The 24,276-nt window shown below is 42.0% G+C and overlaps 1 protein-coding gene across 2 annotated transcripts in view; it reads left to right on the top strand.

Moving 5' to 3' along the window:
- The first annotated feature begins 2,735 nt into the window (after positions 1-2,735).
- efna4 (ephrin A4) overlaps positions 2,736-24,276 on the top strand; it is a 113,047-nt gene continuing 91,506 nt past the window's right edge. For both annotated transcript variants that reach the window (XM_084051789.1, XM_084051790.1), the window contains exons 1-2: positions 2,736-3,197; positions 3,603-3,843. In XM_084051789.1, the coding sequence (XP_083907915.1) occupies positions 3,680-3,843 (164 nt within the window). In that variant the 5' untranslated portion in view covers positions 2,736-3,197; positions 3,603-3,679. The remainder of the gene's footprint in view (positions 3,198-3,602; positions 3,844-24,276) is intronic.

Below are 24,276 nucleotides of genomic sequence, written 5' to 3'. Positions count from 1 at the left end.
CAGGGACGGTATGCAGTAGGCCTACATGCTCTCACTAAATGTCTTTTCTGCAGGTGACAGTAAAAAACTACTATTCAATTATCTGGGTGCGTGCGTGTGCGCGCACGCCGCTGGAGAAGAACATCCTTCACAGTAACAAGCTGAGCTGGTCTTTGCTGCTAAACAAGCAGGTGTGATGAGCTACTCAACCTCCTGCATCTGTCTTCAGCAACAAACAACTACAGACAGAACGAGGGCAAGAGAACTACAAACTCACTGTAGACTACATTACAGATAGATAGAGAACTACAAACTCACTGTAGACTACATTACAAATAGATAGAGAACTACAAACTCACTGTAGACTACATTACAAATAGATAGAGAACTACAAACTCACTGTAGACTACATTACAAATAGATAGAGAACTACAAACTCACTGTAGACTACATTACAGATAGATAGATAGATAGATAGATAGATAGATAGATAGATAGATAGATAGATAGATAGATAGATAGATAGATAGATAGATAGATAAGCCGGCTCCTCCTGGCTTAGTGTCAAAGTGTATAATGATAATAACAACAACAACAACAATAATTATTAAAAAGAAAAATACATGTTCAGGTTGGGATACCAACAGGATACAGGTCAGGAGGGAAATTGGAAGTTATTAAAGAAAGAAAACAAGTAGACAAAATTGGATCTGGAACACTGTCAAATTCCAGCTGATAAATCAATTCTCTTTCCTTACTGGATGAATTGGTGACCCAAAATGTAGCTGGAGAGACAGGGAGCTATCTAGCTGTGTTACTGAACAAACATAGGCTATATGATTGAGAGCTTTAAAGACCCCCCTAAAACATGATCATCGGGTATTATGGTTATACTAGGAGGAAGATTTTTTTCAAAAAAGTGTACAGAAAGTGTTAAAATTATGTTTTATGTGGACACGCCTCCAGTTCATTAAGTATACCTGGTTCTCACCTTAGCACCTCCTCCACCACCCTAGCACCACCCACCTGTCCTAGTCCCTCCTCCTCATGCCCACACCTGTTGTGTTATGATAATGAGGGGGAGGGTATATTTTTACTGTGTCATTAAATGGCTGTTTTTCTATTGGCACGTTTGACCCTCAAGGTTTCAGCCTCCAGGTAGAAACTCAAAATAGTCAGAGAAGACATAAAACACCATAAAAACACCACCAGGGGGCTTAATGAAGTTCTATCAACCTCATAGACACTTGAAAAACAGAAAAAGTGCAAAACCATGGCACCACCTCTTTAACTTTGAAACAAAACAGTTTTTTTTCCTCCTCCTTCTTTTTTTTTTTTTTACCAAAACATATCACTTGGCCTACACTATTTTTAAGTCAATTAAGTCTCAGTGGATCACAGCATTTTAGTATTATATTTTTAAATGCAGACTCTGCACTTTGAGTGATTCTCAATGTGGGGTCCAGCTGGGACCCTCAGGGTTCCTTGATGAGGTTCCAAAAGATACTATTACATGAGGTGGAAAAGGTACTCACATTTTTGACTTACAAGTAAAAGTATCAATACTGCAATATAGAAATACTCTGTTACAAGTAGAAGTCCGTAATTCAAAATTGACTTGAGTAAAAGTACAAAAGTATTGGTATCAAAATATACTTAAAGGACCAAAGTAGAAAGTACTCATTATGCAGAATGTCCCATTTCACAAGTTCTCAAATGTATAACATGTTTAAAATAATCTTTGGAAAGTAGCAGATATACAAGCTCACAATTAATGCATCGAATCGGCTTGTAGATCGACTATTTTCAAACGGGCAAAATATATATAGAGCTGAAGTGGTTAATGTATGTTCTTTAATCAAAATCAAAATATCCAAACTAACTACAGTAGTAACTAATGTTTTCAAATAACTATAATGGAGTAAAAGTAGTTAAAGTACAATATTTTCCTCTGAAATGTAGTGGAGTAGAAGTAAAAGTATTGAAAAGTGGAAATACTCAAGTAAAGTAAAAACAATACTTCAAAATTGCACTTCAGAATTATAGGGCCCCTATAACTGTTTTTGTTTAGATATATATAGATATATTATACTTTTATACTTTAAAAAAAAATATTAATGCATTATTATTATTTTTTTTTTTTTACCAAGGACCCCTATAATAGGGGTCCTTAGGGGTCCTTGGAAAAAAAATGATGACATTAAAATAAAGTGTGAGAAGCAGCCAGTGGTAGAACAGCACGCCAGTCGGCGCACCGAGGCAGCGAAATAACATGGAACCAGAGTGTAGAAGAGAGAGTAACGTCACGCTGTGATCTATGGGCTATAGTTCCAAACACTGGAACTATCTCATTGAGCGAGACAGAGCACTTCTGCATTCCATTCTTACATGGGAGTCTCAAGGCTAGTGTCATAACTCTCTTATTACACGGCGCTGGATGGAAACATGATTTTAAATCCACACCCTTCTCCTCCCATTGGTCCAAAGTTCACCCCTGCCCCGCCCCCCCCCCCTGTGCCGTCTAGTTCTCGGTCCCTCCCTTCCTGAAACTCCTCGCGTGCGCACACACACACACACACACACACACACACACACACACACACACACACACACACACACACACACACACACACACACACACACACACACACACACACACACACACACACACACACATACACACTCACTCACAAACAGCCTGTTGAATGTAATATGCTGCCAAAACACTGACACACACGCACACACACACTCCGCATTGATTTACCATTTCATTAACTCATTAACTCATGGATGTAACCTGGCTGCAGAGGATTACACAGTAAGGATACGGACGTGTCGTTTTGTGCGTAAAGTGCGTTATTTAAAGCCTGTTTTTTGGTGCGTAAAGTGCGTTAAACCCGCATCATCATCATCATGTGGGACTGTCTGGGACAAACCTCGTGGACGTGGAGTTGTGTAGTGTTCTGTTTTGACACATAACGCGTTAGAATGCTTTGACATCGATCCACCGTTTTAATCATCATAATAAGCGATCCTAAAGTGAGCCACAGGGTGGGACACTTTCTGTGGAGGGATCTGGACGTTGTGGACCCCCCAGGGACCAGGGTGGTCTCTCCTCTATACCTGTCACACACAGACCCCCCCCTGTGTGACCTGCCTGATCCTCTCAGTGCTGGAGTTCATTTACTCAAGTACTGTACTCGAGTACAATTTCCCAGGTAATTTTTACTTCTACTCCACTACATCTCAGAGGCAAATGTTGTGCTTCTACTCCACTGCAATTATTTGAAAACTTTAGTTACTTTTGTAGATTTTGATTATTATTACAAAACATACATTAACCACTTCAGCCCTAATATACATTTTGGGGCCATTTGAAAATAGCAGATCGCGACGCGTTGTGAGCTTGTAGATCTGCTATTTTCAAAAGATGTGAATACATATTATTGAAGCTGTGAAATGGGACATTCTGCATAATGAATACTTTTACTTTTGATGCCAATACTTTTGTACTTTTACTCGAGTACATTTTAAATACCGGACCTTTTACTTGTCGTAACTGAGTATTTCTAGATGTATAAAAGTATCAGTCATTTTCCCTCCACTGTCTGGCTGTCACACAGACCCCCGGTGTGACCTCTGTGACCCCAGAGGAGCAGAGAGGCCACCTGGCCTGACTGCTGGACTAGAGGAGGTGCTGATGATGATGATGATGGAGCATCCGTGGACCTCCTCCTCCTCCTCAGGAGCCCTGCTGTCGGCGTGGAGGAGGAGAGCTGTGGTTCTCCTCCTGCTGCACGCGTTCTTCTCCTCCGTGGGCCTGGCCAAGAGACACGTCGTCTACTGGAACTCTACCAACACAAGGTAAGGGACCGACACCCGAACCGAGCCGAGCCCGGGCCAAGCCGAACCCCGGGCCAAAGCACCGCAGGGTTTGGGTCTGCCAATGCCAGGATGCTTAATGTTGAGGAACAAGATATGGTGGTGCATCTCCTCTCTCTCTCTCTGTCTCTCTCTCTCTCTCTCTGTCTCTCTGTCTCTCTCTGTCTCTGTCTCTCTGTCTCTCTGTCTCTCTGTCTCTCTCTCTCTCTCTCTCTCTCTCTCTCTCTCTCTGTCTCTGTCTCTGTCTCTCTCTCTCTCACACTCTCTCTCTCTCTCTCTCTCTCTGTCTCTCTCTCTCTCTCTCTCTCTCTCTCTCTCTCTCTCTCTCTCTCTCTCTCTCTCGTACACATGCAGACATTCACAAAAGCACCACACAACCAACCAATGATAAATAGAGAAATAGGTAGAATAAAAAAGTATTTGTAAGAAGAGAGAATCTCTCTCTGAGACACACACACACACACACACACACACACACACACACACACACACACACACACACACACACACACACACACACACACACACACACACACACACACACACACACACTCTCTCTCTTTCAAGTTGCATGCATTGTACACGCGTGTGCGCGCATGCACACGCATAAAAGCATCACACAACCAATACAGAGGTAGAATAAAATGTATTTGTAAGGAGAGAGACACTCTCTCTCTCTCACACACACACACACACACACACACACACACACACACACACACACACACACACACACACACACACACACACACACACACACACACAGGTCTAGCATCACGCAGCCAATGCAAGAAGGGGAATGGAGTATTTGAGAGGAATACAGAACTCTCTCTCACTCTCACACACACACACACACACACACACACACACACACACACACACACACACACACACACACACACACACACACACACACACACACACACACACACACACATGGCGTCACACAGCCGATACAAGAGGCATACAGAAGGAAGCAGTCATAAGAATAGGTTAATTAGGTGTATATATATAATGCGTGTGGTTGTGGTGGTGTGAAGTGACTCAACACACCACACAATAGGAATGGGTCTCGACTCGCTTCTCTTGTGGCTGAACTGGTCCGTTGCGCAACACCACAAACAATTCCCTGTCAGTGAGTCAGAGAGAGCAAAGAATCTGTGCTATGCACAGGTTGGGTCCAAGCAACCTCCTCCTACTGACTGACTGCACTGCACTGGACTGGTCGTCTCAACCCAGTGATTCTCAAGCTTTTTTTCATTGCAAGGACCCGCATAACTCCGAGAGTGTGCACAATGGAACCAAATGGACCCTTACGGAGAACCACTCTCTTTTAAAATTCGAGGACCCCTATAACTCTGAGAGTGTACAAATGGAACCAAATGGACCCTTACGGGTCCATTTGGTTCCATTTGTACACTCTCAGAGTTACTGACTTGTAAGGGTCCCCCCTTGGTTCCATTTGTATATGAGTTACTGACTTGTAAGGGTCCATTTGGTTCCATGTGTATGATCTCAGTTACTGACATGTAAGGGTCCATTTGGTTCCATTTGTACACTCTCAGAGTTACTGACATATAAGGGTCCATTTGGTTCCATTTGTAGTTTTGTACACTCTGAGTTACTGACATGTAAGGGTCCATTTGGTTTCTTTTGTATACTTTCAGTTACTGACCTGTAAGAGTCCAGTTGGTTCCATTTGTACCCACTCAGAGTTACAGACCTGTAAGGGTCCTGTTGGTTCGATGTGTACCTACTCAGAGTTACTGTAAGGGTCCAGTTGGTTGGGCCTGGACCCCAAGCCTTCCCCCCCCATGGAGGACCAGGCCTTCTGCTCACTTGCACCGTACCTGTGGAACAGCCTTCCAAGTGGTGTAAGGGCCCCTCAGACCCTGGACTCTGTTAAGACCTTTGTATTTAGAAAGGCCCTTTTGTGTTAATTGTTGTGTCAGAAATGTCCTTTTGTGTTTGACATTTTCAACCCTGTTTTTTTTAACCTATCGTGAATTATATGTTGTTGTTTTTACATTTTTATCGCACAATTTTGTAACCCATTTTTTCACCCAGTAACAATTGCCAATGTAATCCTGGGCGCTACTCTCCCTCTGCCAGCATAGGGAGAGCCCAGAACTGAGCTCATGCCTCCTTCAATGCATTGAGGAGCTAGCAAGCCGCTTCTTATCACCTGACAGGGGGGAGTCTATATATGGTTTTAACTATGTAGCACTGTAGATTCCCTGTGACTGAAAAGTGCAACACAAATAAAATACATTGGCATTATTATTTAAGAGCCACCACTGATCTAACTGCTAAAGCCCAATGACAATAAGATGTCATGTGTAAACAAACAGGAATTTACACAACACTGATGCTAATGCTGTCAAACAAGTCTGAGCTAGCTATGAAATCTATGAAAAAGAGTATGTTGTGGGAGTCCCTGCTTCATCGCTCTCTCTCTCAGCTAAGGAGGTCCTTGGCCTGAAAAAATACATTGAAGACCCCCTGCTTCAGCTAGTATAGGAACAGAGAGTGCTGAGTGTTGTTTGGAAGCAGTGTGAGTATCGGGGTCAGGTTGGTGGGAGCATCCTTTCTCCTGCTAGCCTGTGTCATAATGCCTGTCCATTAACCCTTTCATACCGGGAAAGAATCTGTGTCATTTTTTTTAGGTTTCTTTGGGCTATTTAAAAATAGCAGATCTACAAGCTCTTAGCACGGCACCGAGTGCCGCGCTACGAGCTTGTAGATCTGCTATTTCTTTTTTTAAATCTTGAAAATTTGAGCAAATCTTTGAGTGTATATATGTTTTTTCAAAGCAAACATTTGTAACTCAAATCTTTGCTTCTGGGGGATTCTACAAATGTCCTCTAAATACAGTTTTTTTTTAAAAGAACATGACGTTGCTATAATCAAACGTTTTCATGTCAAGGACCCCCAAAATGAATATGAATTTTGGCCGTGGACCCCCATCTCAAAATATTTTGTTCCAGGGACCTCCCAGAAGTTGTATTAGAGTTAAAAATGTTCGCTATGGAGAAAAAAAACCACACCCAGTGTGAAGTGAGCGGTGATATTTATTTCATCATGCATCTCGGTAGTATAGCCAATCACAGCACGTCCTGCGAAGTGACGTGCTTACATTTTTTACATTATTATTAATTTCATCATGCGTCTCGCTAGCCAATCACGGCGCGTCTGCGAAGTTTGAAGTTAATTTCATCATGTGTATCGCTAGCCAATCACAGCACGTCACACTGGGTGTGATTTTTTTTTTTTAGCCTATGGGCGTGTTTTCCACAGCATGGCGTCACAGCGAAAGACACATTTTCACGACGGAAAGAAAAACTTTCACCACGGATGGGTCCTAAACCCTCTTATAGGAGCGGTTGCACTGCTCAAAAATAGCAGATCTACAAGCTCGTAGCGCGGCACTCGGTGCCGCGCTACGAGCTTGTATATCTGCTATTTTTGAATAGCCAAAGAAATCTTAAAATGACACACATGCGTTCTTCTCGGTGTGAAAGGGTTAAATGCAGCTTTCACCCACACTCATCCAGGGCCTGCAGTCCGTTATTAAGTCTGCCTGCTGCAGCAGAGCGGGGAGGAGTAAGAGGGTTTGTTCATGTAAGCGTTTTGTTCTGAAGGATGCTGGCTGCCCTACATATCTGTCTGCTGTAACACAGGTGTGTGTTTAAAGTCCAAAACAGCATGCTGTGTAAAGTGAGTGTTTAGTCGGGTGTAATGGGGAGGTGTGTGTGTGTGTGTGTGTGTGTGTGTGTGTGTGTGTGTGTGTGTGTGTGTGTGTGTGTGTGTGTGTGTGTGTGTGTGTGTGTGTGTGTGTGTGTGTGTGTGTGTGTGTGTGTGTGTGACTATACTTGTGAGGACCAAACGTCCCCACAAGTATAGTAGAATATGCAAAATAGATGTCGTGAGGACCATTTTCTTGGTTCTCACAAGAGAAATTGTTATTTTATGGTTGAAAAAAGATTTTTTAGAGATACGTTTACAATTAGAAAGATATTCAGGTTGGGGTTAATATTAGGATCAGACATTTAGAGGTTAGGTTTAGGGGACCGGTTGTAGATTTTTCCCATTTTATACTTAGTTGTGCGGCGATGTCAAACACCGGAAAATAGCCGATCTACAAGCTCACAACGTGTCGCAGCGCGACACGTTGTGAGCTTGTAGATCGGCTATTTTCCGGCTTTAGACTTGCGTTTAAAAATGCCCCAAAAAAAAAACACAAAACAATCACAAAATCGGCTTCCTAAAATGTTGATGTCCTCACAAGTATAGAAATACAAACGTGTGTGTGTGTGTGTGTGTGGTGTGTGTGTGTGTGTGTACGTCCGAGGCTGATTGGGGCTGTTCACCTCTACTGATCCAGGTGTTGTGTTTTAATTGAAGGGTTGAACCAGGCACTGCTGCAGGGGCCAGTTAGGATCCTCCGTCGCAAATAACACCCACCTGCTGTTAAACTCTCCCCCCCCCCCCCCCCCCTCTCTGTTTGATCTTTGTTCTAGGGTTAGTTAGCTACATTTAGAGGAGCCAATTATTTTTTACCCCCCTTTTTCCTCCCAATTTAGTAAGTAAAGTAAGTAAGTAGCAGTGGTGTAAAATTAGCTAAGTATATTTACTCAAGTACTGTACTTAAGTACAATTTTGAGGTACTTTTACTTTACTGGAGTATTTCCAATTGACTGTACTTTTACTTCTACTCTCACTACATCTCAGAGGCAAATGTTGTACTTTTACTCCACTACAATTATTTGAAAACTTTAGTTGCTAGTTACTTTGCAGATATACATTATAAAACATACATTAACCACTTTAGCCCTGTTTTAAACGTAGGCTATTTGAAAATAGCAGATCTACAAGCTCACAAAGCGTCGCATCGCGACGCGTTGTGAGCTTGTAGATCTGCTATTTTCAAACATTTTACTACTTTTACTTTTGGTACTTTAAGTACATTTTGATACCAATACTTTTGTACTTTTACTCAAGTCAATTTTTTATTCCGGACTTTTACTTGTAACAGAGTACTGCCACATTGCAGTATTGACACTCTTACTTAAGTAAAACATTTGAGTACTTTTTCCCCCACTGGTAAGAACCTGGGGGATCCTGAGCCATGTGGCCCGTAGGTCAGGAGGTCAGGAGGAGGAAGAGCCTATCTCCGGTTACCGTAGCGAGAGGCAGCGCCAGCTTGATGTACAACAAGTACACCCTCTGGACATGACACTATATGTCTCAGGGACACCCTCTGGACATGACACTATATGTCTCAGGGACTTACCCCTAATCCAACCTTAATGCTGAGTGCCAAGCAGGGAGGCATCGGGCCCTATACTGTATTTATAGTCCTTGGTATGACTCAGCTGGGGATTGAACCCCCGACCTCCCAGTCTCAGGGCGGACACTCTTAACCACAAGGCCACTGAGCTGTGTGTGTGTGTGTGTGTGTGTGTGTGTGTGTGTGTGTGTGTGTCCCAATAGGCTCTATGCACAGCAGCCGTATTGGGAATGAATTGGGCCCCTTCCTTACTTCCTTCACAGGTGTTACCAATGATACTAATTAAGGCTCTGTTCCATTTAGTGTGGCATAGTGGTTGTCTTATTTTCAAGGACCCCCATAACTCTGAGAGTGTACAAATGGAACCAAATGGACCCTTACGGGTCCATTTGGTTCCATTTGTACACTCTCAGAGTTACACACCCACCATAAGGGGCCATTTGGGAAACACAATGGAGTTTTTCTAGTGACCAGAACAGAGCCTTCATTAGTATCATTGGTAACAACCTTTGAAGGAAGTAAGAAGAGGCCCAATTTCTTTCCAATATGGCTGCTGTGCATAGAGCCTGTTTAGTCCTTATGCCAATTAATCCTCCCCAAACATTTCTGTGTTGCCACTGCTGTTGTATAGGCCTGTACTGGCTCTTCCAGCCAGAGAGGAGCCCGCCTTGGGGTTCTTTTTTGTATTTTTTGTAAAGTTTTTCAGAAAACTTAGGTCAGGATTTAGATGGCGTTTTTAGATTCGGCCTCAGGTCTAAATGGGTTAATAATAAACAAATATACAAATATGTCTTCTAAAGTCTTTGGTTATTTATTGCATAGTTGCAATAAATAGACCCCTTAACATACGACATCACACTGGTTGCAAATGAAACCCATTCTGTCTGGTCTCGCTAGGGCGCGCAGCACTAGCCAACACACAAGAGGGCTGAAACAACAGGTTGAGAATGTATTGTATGAAACAATCACCTGTGCATCCGGTCTCAATGTTGGTAAACAAATAATTGGCCTATTCGGTTCTTAAGTCTGACGTAATTTTGTAGTCCGATGTCACGTCCGGGTCCAAAAGGCACCAGTGCCGTCCACTCTTCATTGTAAACAACATGTTGGAACCCGTAAATCTTTTTACAATAACCTCCTTTTTCAGAAATGAACCATTGAGGGTTAATAAGGGTCTTAATGCTAATATCATAGAAGTACAAAGTATTTATTTATTATTATGATTTAACATTATTATTATTAACATTAAAACACTTGGACCCGGAAGTTATTCTAGCGGGGCGCAACGTCACGTCTTAACAATCGAATAGCTTGTCCTGCAACTTGGTGCATACTGTACTACACCACACTGCAGTGGACACATTGTAAAGGCCTTCAGTTGGATACATTGTGTGCAATGCCCTTTTAACCACTTAAACTCTATATACGTAAAGGGATAGTATGTAACTTTGCCCTGTGTTTACATTACAAAACAATAAATAAATACATGTTTTTATCCATCATTTCCATCTTTACCAGCAGTTATCATCCACTGGAATAGTGTGGTGGTGTTTACCTATAGAAACACACTGGAGTAGTGTGGTGGTGTTTACCTATAGAAACACACTGGAATAGTGTGGTGGTGTTTACCTATAGAAACACACTGGAATAGTGTGGTGGTGTTTACCTATAGAAACACATTGCCTTCTCGCTGTTATTTCCTGTTTTCACGGTTTGTTTTGGTTTGCCCCAAAAACGTCCCCGCCTACCAAAACAAACAGTGAAAACACACAAAAAACAGCAAGATGACAATGTGTTTCTGCAGGTAAACACAACCACACTACTCCAGAGTGATTCCCATTTGTTTCCCATTTGTTTTTTTTACTCCCGTTTAGCAGTAAACCGTAAAAAACATGCACAGCGTTTTTTTCCATGCTGGACCTGTGTGTGTGTGTGTGTGTGTGTGTGTGTGTGTGTGTGTGTGTGTGTGTGTGTGTGTGTGTGTGTGTGTGTGTGTGTGTGTGTGTGTGTGTGTGTGTGTGTGTGTGTGTGTGTGTGTGTGTGTGTGTGTGTGTGTGTGAGGAAAGGCTCAGCGACCAATCACAAAGCTCTGTGATGTCACACGGCCTCGGTCTCCTCATTCCTCTGTTTTGTCACCCTGGTTGCACTTCTCCTCTTCCTCACTGCTCTCCTTTTTTATTTCATCTTCTGTCCTCTCTCTCTCTCTCTCTCTCTCTCTTTCTCTCTCTCTCTCCCTCTCCTCACACCGCCTTTAATCTGTTCTCACACACACACACACACACACACACACACACACACACACACACACACACACACACACACACACACACACACACACACACACACACACACACACACACACACAGCTCCCTGCTGGCCAGTGATAGATATTGGTTGTGTGATTAGTTTGAGCTTCAGTCGTGCTATATCTTACACTGGGGGCCAGTCAGTCAATACGCACAGTCAGCCTGTAAACAGCCATTCAGTGAGCAGTCATTCAGGCAGTAAATGGTCAGTCGGTCAAGACGCACTCAGGCGGACAATAAACAGTCGTTCTGTCTGTAAATGTCAGTCAGTCAGTCAGTAATTTAGTAATTTAGTCAGTCAGTGAACAGTCAGTCAGTAATTTAGTCAGTAATTCAGTAATTTAGTCAGTAATTCAGTAATTTAGTCAGCAATTCAGTAATTTAGTCAGTCAGTGAACAGTCAGTCAGTAATTTAGTCAGTAATTCAGTAATTTAGTCAGTAATTCAGTAATTTAGTCAGTAATTCAGTACTTTAGTCAGCAATTCAGTAATTTAGTCAGTCAGTGAACAGTCAGTCAGTAATTTAGTCAGTAATTCAGTAATTTTGTCAGTAATTCAGTAATTTAGTCAGTCAGTGAACAGTCAGTCAGTAATTTTGTCAGTAATTCAGTAATTTAGTCAGTAATTCAGTAATTTAGTCAGTCAGTAAACAGTCAGTAATTCAGTAATTTAGTCAGTCAGTGAACAGTCAGTCAGTAATTTAGTCAGTCAGTAAACAGTCAGTAATTCAGTAATTTAGTCAGTCAGTGAACAGTCAGTCAGTAATTTAGTCAGTCAGTAAACAGTCAGTAATTCAGTAATTTAGTCAGTCAGTGAACAGTCAGTCAGTAATTTAGTCAGTCAGTGAACAGTCAGTCAGTAATTTAGTCAGTCAGTAAACAGTCAGTAATTCAGTAATTTAGTCAGTCAGTGAACAGTCAGTCAGTAATTTAGTCAGTCAGTGAACAGTCAGTCAGTAATTTAGTCAGTCAGACAGACAGACAGACAGATACGCACGCACGCACGCACGCACGCATGCACGCAGTAAACAGTCAGTCAGTCAGTCAGTCAGTCAGTCAGTGAATCTTGGCTCAGTTATAAATAGGTTTATTTTACAGCATGACGCCACAGAATAAATACTGTATATTATGGCATGGCTACTCTATAAAAACATAATCACTGGGTTTCTGTGTGTGTGTGTGTGTGTGTGTGTGTGTGTGTGTGTGTGTGTGTGTGTGTGTGTGTGTGTGTGTGTGTGTGTGTGTGTGTGTGTGTGTGTGTGTGTGGAAATGTCCTGCAGGTTTTAGAAAGAGGTCCCATCTGTTGCTGCTGTCTATTGCAGCAACACAAGCGAGTTCAAACAGCTATCTCACAGTGTTTCAGCCATAGTGTGTGTTCACTCACTCATCATCACACACACCATTCTGATGAAATTACACCGTTTGAGTCACATCAATAATGCCTGTTGACATGTCCATCTGGAGGGCATTGTTGCCAAGTGTGCTTATTATAAGCGACTTTGGGCTTGTTTTTATGTTCAGTCTCGTAAATATTGGTATTTGTGGGTTGGTTTTTTTTGGGCTCGTTACTGAAGTGTTTTGTTTGGGCTTGGCTTGCTTCCTAGTGTTTAAATCGGTGGTTCTTAAACATTTCCCCCCATCTGAAAATATGTTGTGCCATACAAGATTCGTGTACAGTATTTAAAATATTTTCAAAGACATTTCATTTTCAAGATCGTCTTGAAAATGGCAGATCTACAAGCTTACAATGTGTCGCATTCGCACCACGTTGTGAGCTTGTAGATCTGCTGTTTTCATATAGCTGTGTGTGTGTGTGTGTGTGTGTGTGTGTGTGTGTGTGTGTGTGTGTGTGTGTGTGTGTGTGTGTGTGTGTGTGTGTGTGTGTGTGTGTGTGTGTGTGTGTCTGTGTGTCTGTGTGCTCATGTAGCCTAGAGTCGCTTCTTTTGGGCTTGTTTTCGTGGACCTGGCCAGTGCAGTCAAAGGTTTTGCTAAAACCATAACACAATAAGCCCCGGGTGGCTTGTTTCCATTGTACTCAATTCATCAGTAATGCATCCTATAATACATTTCTAAACCCAAAACCCCCCCAAAAAAACTGCCACTGTGTGGGACTAAACACAAAAACAACATATCAATGTCACTAACAAGACACGCCACAACGTGCAGAATTACTACACGCAGTCTGTAGGCCACTTCATACTGCTCAGCACACATCTGCCCCCTCGCAGCATAATTAATTGCGGCCAACACAAACTCACAACATTACAGTCGGCCATGTTGTTCCTTAGCGTCATCGCCGACCACCGCCCAACGAGACCCAAGTGAGGTCAGACAACACACTCCATATTTGGGCATAGCTCCATTGGGAACATCTCCTATTATGGCTTTATATAACCGCCCAACGAGACCCAAGTGAGGTCAGACAACACACTCCATATTTGGGCATAGCTCCATTGGGAACATCTCCTATTATGGCTTTATATATTATAGAGACCAACAAACACAAAGCACCGCGCAGCGGATAGGGGGGAGGGGCGCGCAGCGCCCCGACCCTCTAGTATAATACAATACAATACAATACAAAACATATAGGAATAAAACCATTTGTGGTATTCACTTGAGTATTTCCAATTTCCCACTTTTCCTTCTACTCCGCTACATCTCAGAGTCAAATATTGTACTTTTACTCCACTACAATTATTTGAAAACTTTGAGTTACTAGTTACTTTTCAGATATAAATTATTACATTATAAAACATACATTAACCACTTCTTTAGCCCTATTTTATACCGAGGCTATTTGAAAATAGCAGATCTACAAGCTCACAACGCGTTGCATCGCGAGCTTGTAGATCTGCTATTTTCAAAACATTTTTGTACTTTTACTTTTGGTACTTTAAGTACATTTTGATGCCAATACTTTTGTACTTTTACTCAAGTGCATTTTGTATTCTGGACGTTTACTTGTAACAGAGTATTGCACTATTGATACTTTTACTCAAGTATATAATTCTAGTACTTTTTCCACCACTGAATAGAACTCAGTAGCATCATAAGGTATATTTACAGAGAAAGGGGGGGGGGGGTTACTACCAAGGTGTCAGGAGTGAAACTATGCTCAGTGGTGTTTTAAGGTCAGCCATTCTTTTAGGTTGGTTTTGAGTTTGGGCGTGAGCTTGTAGCTCGGCTATTTTCCCTCCCTGGGGAGAGAGAGACCTTCACATTTGTCTTTTGGGTGTCGAAGGCTGAAGCTAAAGAGTGTGTGAACACCCCTGGACCAGCCCCTGGGAAACCCCGCTAAATCAACTGTATTGTCAGCCATCTCCCTCTCTCTGTGTGTGTGTGTGTGTGTGTGTGTGTGTGTGTGTGTGTGTGTGTGTGTGTGTGTGTGTGTGTGTGTGTGTGTGTGTGTGTGTGTGTGTGTGTGTGTGTGTGTGTGTGTGTGTGTGTGTGTGTGTGTGTGTGTGTGTGTGTGTGTGTGTGCGTGCGTGCGTGCGTTTGTGTGTGTGGTGTCCTACTGGGCTGCTTGTCCTCCACACAGATGGATGGTTTTAATGAAGCGGGGGCCAGCGGTCTCTCATGGATCCATACTGGTTTAACCCCGTAAGGCCTGAGGCGATTCTTTAAAAAAAAAATCTAAATCCTAACAGTTTTTGGGAAAGGAAAAAAAAAAGTCAAGATTTTTCAAAAATAGCAGATCTACAAGATCATAGCGCGGCACTCGGTGCCGCGCTATGAGCTTGTATATCTGCTATTTTTGAATAGCCAAAGAAATCTAAAGTGACACAGATGCGTTCCAGGTCTTAAAGGGTTAACCCAGTAAGGCCTGAAGGTTCCCGTTCTCCAAAATGTCTTCTAAATCCTAGCAGTTTTCTGCAAAAACGTATGTTGCTATGATATCAGTGGTTCTCAAACTTTTTCATGTCAAGGACCCCCCAAAATCATATGTATTTGGCCACCTGAAAATGTTTTGTTCCAGGGACCCCCCAGAAGCAAAGATTTGAGTTAAAAACGTTTGCTTTAAAAAATATATCTATTCAAAGATTTGCACACATTTTCATGTTTTTTCAAAAATAGCAGATCTACAAGCTCGTAGCGTGGCACTCGGTGCCACGCTATGAGCTCGTAGATCTGCTATTTTTGAATAGCCAAAGGTTAAAATTATTGTGATGCCATATTAACACATTTTGCTCGGGACCCCCTGGAACCCCCCTAAGGACCCCTGGGGGTCCCCGGACCCCACTTTGAGAACCAATGCTTTATGCAATCTGAACGGCCAAAAAACAAACAGATTTTTCTACAGATCAGATTTGAATCACATTCCTTAGCCTTTAGCTTAGTTAACAGGGGTCTGTACTTGCTCCCCTCCTATTTTTGAATAGCCCAAAGAAATCTAAAATGACACGCAGATGCGTTCCCGGTCTTAAAGTGTTAATAAGAGTTCCAGTGTCTCTTTTAACTGGTCCCAGTTCAGCCACTTCTCCACATGGTGACACATGGAGCTGTGGAGAGGACACTTACAGCTCAATTAAACACGTTTATTCACCATGACCATTTTGAGTCTATTCTATACCTACAATTAAATGAGCATCTGATCGTCTGATTGTTTACATGTATTGATGTGCTAAAATAGCAGTGGTGGAAAGTAACTAAGTGCATTTACTTAAGTACAGTACTTAAGTACAATTCTGAGGTACTTTTTTTTTTACTTTACTTTAGTATTTCCAATTTTCAGTACTTTTATTTCTACTCCACTACATCTCAGAGGAAGATATAGTACTTTTACTCCACTACATTTATTTTAAAACTTTAGTTTCTAGTTACTTTGTAGATTTTGATTATTATAACAAAACATACATTAACCACTTCAGCCCTATATACATTTCGGCCATTTGAAAATAGCCGATCTACAAGCTCACAATGTGTCGCGATGCGACGCATTGTGAGCTTGCAGATCTGCTATTTTCAAATGATTTTTATACATTTGAAAACTTGTTAAATGGGACATTCTGCATAATGAGTACTTCCTACTTTTGGTACTTTAAGTACATTTTGATACCAATACCTTTGTGCTTTGACTCAAGTAATTTTTTTAATTCTTGACTTTTACTTGTAACAGAGTATTTCTACATTGCAGTATTGATACTTTTACTTAAGTAAACGGCCCGGGTGTGAGTGCTTTTTTACACCACTGCTAAATAGCAGGAATGGCAGCTATGTTATGATTTGGTATTCATTCTGAGATGCACAGAATTTACAGCAGATAGGTAAATAATCAGGAGCCATTTTATTAGCAGGAATATACAGTAGTAACATGCATGTGAAAGCAAGAGTTTTTTTTCTGTGAAAAATATATTTTTTCACTAAACTCCAATAATCACGATAAAAAAAAAATATGATCTCAATATTGATCGAAATCATTGCAAAAATCATTCACAGCACATAGATAGATAGATAAATAGATAGATAGATATTGACACACACACACACACACACACACACACACACACACACACACACACACACACACACACACACACACACACACACACACACACACACACACACACACACACACACACACAGAGAGAGAGAGCATGCTTCTCTCACCACAGGGCTTGTATAGGTTTGATAGCTTCTTGTCTTTATGAGTTGATGAGCAGACTTTACGATGTGTCTGGGCTTCATAAGCACATTTCTCTCAGCGCTCACTTCCTTATCGTCAGGGAAATAATTTTCCACTTCCTGGATGGGATAAAAGCTTTACGGAGGGCCGTAAAGTCCAACCCGCCCCGCCCGAACCCAACCCCCCTATCTCCTATCTCTTACCCAACCCAACCCTCTTTCTCCACTGCTCTTCAAACTGCTACTGAGATGGTGGGAAGTATCTAAGTACATTTACTCAAGTTGAGTACAATTTCACTTTTACTTTACCCGAGATATTTCCTTTTCTTGATACTTCAATTCAGTGGTTCTCAAACTTTTTCATGTCAAGGACCCCCAAAATGTATTGTATGTATTTGGCCGCAGACCCCCCATCTCAAAATATTTTGTTCCAGGGACCCCCCCAGAAGCAAAGATATGAGTAACAAATGTTCGGTTTAATAATATAATAATAATATATACATTCAAAGATTTTCACACATTTTCACGATTTTTCAAAAATAACAGATCTACAAGCTCATAGCGCGGCACTCGGTGCCGCGCTATGAGCTTGTAGATCTGCTATTTTTGAATAGCCAAAGAAACCTAAAATGACACAGATGCGTTCCAGGTCTTAATGGGTTAAGTACATTTACTCAAGTGCAAGTTGAGTACAATTTCAAGATACTTTTACTTTACGTGAGATATTTATTTTTGTTGATACTTTAGTTGATGCTTGTACTCCATTACATCTCAGAAAGGTAAATGTACTTTTGACTCCACTACATTTATATGACAGATTTAGTTGTCATTTACTTTGCAGATCATTTACATGAGTACTTATTTACTTATTATAACATATACTGTACATTAATCAATTGAGCTATGTACTCTGTCTATTTGAAAATAGCAGATCTACAAGCTCAATGCTTTTTGAGATTGTAGTTCACATATTTCCCTAAATTTAAAGGTAGGGTAAGTGATTTTCTGTGGTTAAAATAAGTGTTAAATAGCTCTATATTCTGATAGTATTCATTGCTATAGAGTGTTTGTTCAGTAAAAGGAGTCTCCTTGTCTCTCCAGCTCTTTATAAAACAGAAAATGCATTTTCGTTTCAGTTTCAGTTTCATTTCCAGTTTTATCCAATCAGGATAGAGAGCTCAATCAGGATATAGATTAAACAAGTGGAATTGGAAGTGATGACACTAAGAAATGAGCAGAAAAATTGGAACTGGAACACTATACAAATGAAGCTTAAAATGGGTACTTTCTCCTGATTGGCTGAGATTTTGACACCTACCGAAAAATGTATTGTCTGTTTATTAAAGAGCTGGAGAGACAGGGAGACTCCTGTTACTGAACAAACACTCTATAGCAATGATTACTATCACAATATAGTGCTTTAACCTTTTAACAAAATACTTTTTGTTTTAACCAAAAAATATCACTTACCCTACCTTTAAAAAAAAGGTTTAGTACTTTTAATTTGGCAGTTTAAGTAAAGTAAATACAGGACTTTTACTTGTGAGTCATGTTCATATGGTAGTATTTATGATGCCACTGTTATACTGCTGAGATATAAGATAAGATCAACCTTTATTGAGCCCTGTGGGGTTAGTGGGGTGTGGCAGCAGTAACACAGAGTGAAACACAGGAGAGGAACAGGTAAGAGTAGAGAGATAAGAAGAAGAATCCAAAGTCTCCAATCTGGATAGAGAATCAGATCTGGGACAGGGAGAGGGTTGGTCAAACACAAGGCCATTGTCTTCCTCCCATTTAACCCATACAGACCTGAGGTTTCGTTTCTACAAAAATGTCTTCTAAATTCTAACAGTTTTCTGAAAAATCGTATGTTAGCGTATCAGTGGTGCTCCAACTGTTTTCATGTCAAGGAACAACCCAAAATTATGTATTTGGCAGCGGACCCCCATCTCAAAATATGTTTTTCCAGGGACCCCCAGAAGTAAATATTTGAGTTTTGTTCGCTTTAAAGAAACTAGACTATACCCGTGGGGGGATATGCGCACATGATTTGGCAACCCGGGAGCCAGCGAACACAAAAACGCTAATAAACAAGCTGACCTGTGGGGAAAGCGAAAAACGGGCCACACTGTTCTGTGCACATGGTAATGGTCAATTGCTCCAGCCACTGAGGAGAACCGGATATTCAAAGATGTGCACACATTTTCACAATCTTTTCAAAAATAGCAGATATACAAGCTAGCGCCACGCTATGAGCGTGTAGATCTGCTATTCTATATCTGTAGATCTGGTTAAACTGGTTACACGGATGCGTTCCCTGTTTTAACGTGTTAAGGGGGAAGTATAGTGGATGCTGTGGTCGCTCAGGTTAACAAGGTTGGGCTGTCCCATCATGTCTTTGTTTCCATCTCTGGTCATTCCATTCCCTCACAAATGGAGCTTGACCCCAACTCCAACCCCCCCTTACTATATAAGACTGTTGATGAGGACAATGTGATCCAGCAAGGTGATGAGATCCGGCTTAAGATTGTGGGAACAACAGTGGATAGAAATGTAATTTTTTGCCATTGGATCGCTCATGGATGATTGTCTTGGTCTTGTCAGCTGATTTTTCCCATCACTTTTCATTTGTAATGTGTGTAACGGTGTGGTTATGTTGTTAAACATTTGTATTTTTCTGTTTGTTTGATGGGAAATGGTTTAAAATGAATTCCAAATCTGATTTCCGACTCCGACAGATTGGACTCAGATTGGTTATGTCAGAGGTTCTCAAACTTTTTCATATCAAGAACCCCCAAAATGTACATGCATTTGGCCGCGGACCCCCCCCATCTCAAATGTTTTGTTCCAGGGACCCCCCCCAGAAGCAAAGATATGAGTTACACATGTTCACTTGAAAAATGTATACATTTTCAAAGGTTTGCACACATGTTCATGATTTTTCAAAAATAGCAGATCTACAAGCTCATAGCGTGGCACTCGGTGCCGCGCTATGAGCTTGTAGATCTGCTATTTTTTGAAGTATAAAAGGTTAAAATTATTGTGATGCTATATTAACACATTTTACTGGGGACCCTGTGGAAACCCCCTTAAGGACCCCTGGGGGTCCCCGAACCCCACTTTGAGAACCAATGCTTTATGCAATCTGAACGGCAAAAAAAACAAAACAGATTTTTTACAAATCAGATCTGAATCCCATTCCTCAGCCTTTAGCTTAGTTGACCGGGGTCCCCCAGGGGTCTGTACTTGCTCCCCTCCTTTTCTTTTCCATCCACAGCAAACCTCTTCACCGACAATACATTATCTATAAACGTGAGCTTATAGGATCGTTAAAGTTTCCGTTTGTTTAATTGTCTTGTCAGCCTACAGTATGCTGTTTATTTGTATTGGCCAAATGTATGATTTATACTTTTCAATTATGTTGTTTTATTGTTTGTTTAAACAATAAGATCGAATTAATTAACTAATCATTTCCCTTCATACTTTCTTAATCTTACTTAAAGGACAACTTTGTTTTTTTACAACCAAGGTTTATGTTTTAGATTGTAATTAAAGTAAATAAAAGGTGAGTGTTAAAATCTTTCAATTTACTGCATTCTATAGTTTTAGCAATTTTCGCGATATTTTTTACAGTGGGCGGGGGGCATTCTGTCCGGTGGCTAAATATGTCTTTTTTTACACAATAACCCGGTGTTTTCTTTATTATTATTTACAGTAGCTCGTCTAGCCCCCAATAACTCACATCTGGCCATCATAGACCACAGGACCTTTTTTATTGTGTAATAAAGGCATATTTAGCCACCGGACAGAATGCCCCCGCCCACTGTAAAAAATATCGCGAAAATTGCTAAAACTATAGAAAGCAGTAAATGAAAAAACTTTTATTTACTTTAATTACAAGCTAAAACATAAACCTTGGTTGTAAAAAAACAAAGTTGTCCTTTAAGTAATTCTTCTTTGGGGGGCGACTACTTTTACTTCTACTTGACTCATCATTATTTTAACACATCACCCGCCAAGGTATTAAGCATCGTTTGTTATCCCCTTGGCAGCGTAATTACCTTCATCCGACGATATTTGAAACGCCGTGGAGGCGACGTGTTCCAAAAAAAACTAAAAAGGCGGAGGGAAGGGGTAAGTGGAGGGATCTGTGTATTCAGACGAACCACAACATTCCAACCGCGATCCACCATTTTTGGGCTGTGGCCCCGCTGGAAACAGTGGTTTTCAATGCAAAAAAGCAGCAACTGAGTTACAGCTGTTTTTCTGAAAATCCCATAGTCAGGGCGGGTGGAAGTGATTGATTGTAAGTCGGGGCTTGATCAACCCTGGCTGTGTCACCTGGGCGAGGGTGTATGTTGCGAGACCCGAAACATCCTATGACCCCAGGCTACAACACTGATGATACGTCCCAGGTGCATCCATGTGATGTTTTTTCGTTATAGTTATTCTATTTATAGTGGCTCATAGGAATTTATAGACTACGTGACAACCAGGAATAGATTGGTGACCACCGGAAAGACGGGTGACAGCCGGAATGTAGACGGCATCCGGGAGCAGTTTGGATTGGCGCCCCAGTCTGTGTCTTCCGTGAGGAAGAAGCCCAACAAATCCACGGTGAGGCCTTTAGGAGGGCCATTCAAGCAAGCCGCAAGTGGAGCCTGCAGTACCACCACGGGCCAAGACACCATCACACCAGAATGAAATGTTTGGAGCGGGGGAGTCTGGTGCAACGCACAGGTCCTGGACCTGGTGAGACGGAGGAGGAGCCCGGCCAGGAGGCCATCCACAGGGCCTAGCCCCTCCACATACTAGCAATTCCTCTCCCCCATTCCTGGCAGAGTAGTTTCGGACAAGCGTATTGAGTGGCCCTGTCTTTCCCTATTTAGGACTGACCGTGGGTAGCTACCTGGGACGGGGCTTGATCAACCCTGGCTGGGTCACCTGGGCGAGGGTGACCCGAAACATCCTATGACCCTATAGGCTACAACACTGATGATACGTCCCAGGTGCATCCATGTGATGTTTTTTCGTTATTGATTGATTGATTGATTGAATTTTTTATTAGGCAAAAGAATGTAAAACAACACATTCATAATACTTTTGTCTAAAAGGTCTGACCAAAAAGGTCCTTGCGGACTTGTTTCCGTTGGGGTCCTTGAATTAATTTCATAGACATATATAGTAGCAACCAAACAGTTCAAATATCACATAAAAATACAGAGGAAAAAAAATATCACTATGTACAAAAAAAATCCCACCCTGTGTGAAGGAAGCGGTGCCTTTGATGAGTGGCCTCCTGGTGGCGCTATAATAGGGCGGGGCGGGGCTTCAGCAATTAATGCTCGTCCCTATTGGTGGTGTAAGTCCACATACCAAATTTGGACTTGGTGGCATGCTGCAAACTGGAGTTATGGCTGTTTGTAGCCCAGCCAATGACAATACAGAGGGGGCAGGGCTTCAGCAATTACAGCTTGTCCCTATTGGTGGTCTAAGTTCACGTGGTAAATGTGTATTTGGTAGCATGCTGCAAAGTGGACTTATGGCTGTTTAATGCCCAGCCAATAGGAAGACAGAGGGGGCGGGGCTTACTACATTTCAGTTCGTCCCTATTGGTGGTCTGAGTCCACGTACCAAATTTGTACTCAGTAGCATGCTGTGAACTGGAGTTATGGCTGTTTAAAGCCCAGCCAATGGGAAGACAGAGGGGGCGGGGCTTATGTAATTACAGTTGGTCCCTATTGGTGGTATTAGTTGGACTTGGTGGCATATGCTGCAAGCTGGAGTTATAGCTGTTTAAAGCCAGTGGCCTCCTGGTGGCGCTATAATAGGGCGGGGCGGGGCTTCAGCAATCAATGCTCGTCCCTATTGGTGGTCTAAGTCCACATACCAAATTGGGACTTGCTGGCATGCTGCGAACTGGAGTTATAGCTGTGTAAAGCGCTGTTTAAAGCCAGTGGCCTCCTGGTGGCGCTATAATAGGGCGGGGCGGGGCTTCAGCAATCAATGCTCGTCCCAATTGGTGGTGTAAGTCCACATACCAAATTTGGACTTGCTGGCATGCTGCGAACTGGAGTTATAGCTGTTTAAAGCCCGTGCTCAAACGGACACAGTGGCCTCCTGGTGGCGCTATAATAGGGCGGGGCGGGGCTTCAGCAATCAATGCTCGTCCCAATTGGTGGTGTAAGTCCACATACCAAATTTGGACTTGCTGGCATGCTGCGAACTGGAGTTATAGCTGTTTAAAGCCCGTGCTCAAACGGACATCCGGGCTCAAACGGACAAACGGACAAACGGACAAACGGACATACGGACGGACATAGTCAAGAGTAGAGCGGCTGGCACCGCTAAAAAGCATGAAAAAAATATATATATATATATAAAAAAAGGGGAGGCGGGGGGGTTGTCTGTCTACAGGGAAACTGGTACTAGCTCCTCTTTTGGCCTCCAGAAAGATGAGTTTTTAGGGCTGTTTTGAATGAGCCCAGCGAACTGCATTTGCAAGTGACGTTTTTTGGAATGATGTCACATCCACATACTTCTTCTCTGAGTGACGATGGATCATCCCAGAGCTGTGTTACGGTGCCTAAAACAGCGCGCCTAATTTTTTTCATAGAACGACTTTATGCGTGTATGGCAGGAAATGGGTTAAATGAACAATACTTTTACTCAAACAATAAAAAGTTTTCAAATGAGGCAAGTTTCATCTGCTGAGGTTAAGGTGAATGATTGGATTCATAAAAATAGAAGCTATTGTTATGATGTTGTGGATAGATTTTTACGAAGATGCGTAGTTGCCTTGGTTACCATTGCCAACAGCATGGAAAGTCAGCACACACACACACACACACACACACACACACACACACACACACACACACACACACACACACACACACACACACACACACACACACACACACACACACACACACACACACACACACACACACACACACACACACACACACACACTCTCTCACACTCCCACCGATTGATTTTGATGACCCTGTGAACTTTCCTCTAACAGGCCAAACATTAGTTTAGAATGAGCAAACTGTGTAGATCAGCGATTCCCAACCCTCCTACTGTCTGTCTCTCCTACACTGTCTCTCTCTCAGCTGTCCTACTGTCTGTCTCTCCTACACTGTCTCTCTCTCAGCTGTCCTACTGTCTGTCTCTCTCTCACCTTACT

This window comes from Gymnoscopelus microlampas, assembly GCF_963454915.1.
Source record: "Gymnoscopelus microlampas genome assembly, chromosome: 3".
NCBI lineage: Eukaryota > Metazoa > Chordata > Actinopteri > Myctophiformes > Myctophidae > Gymnoscopelus > Gymnoscopelus microlampas.
The sequence above is the reverse complement of the archived record's forward strand: the minus strand, read 5'-3'. Positions and strand labels throughout refer to the sequence as shown.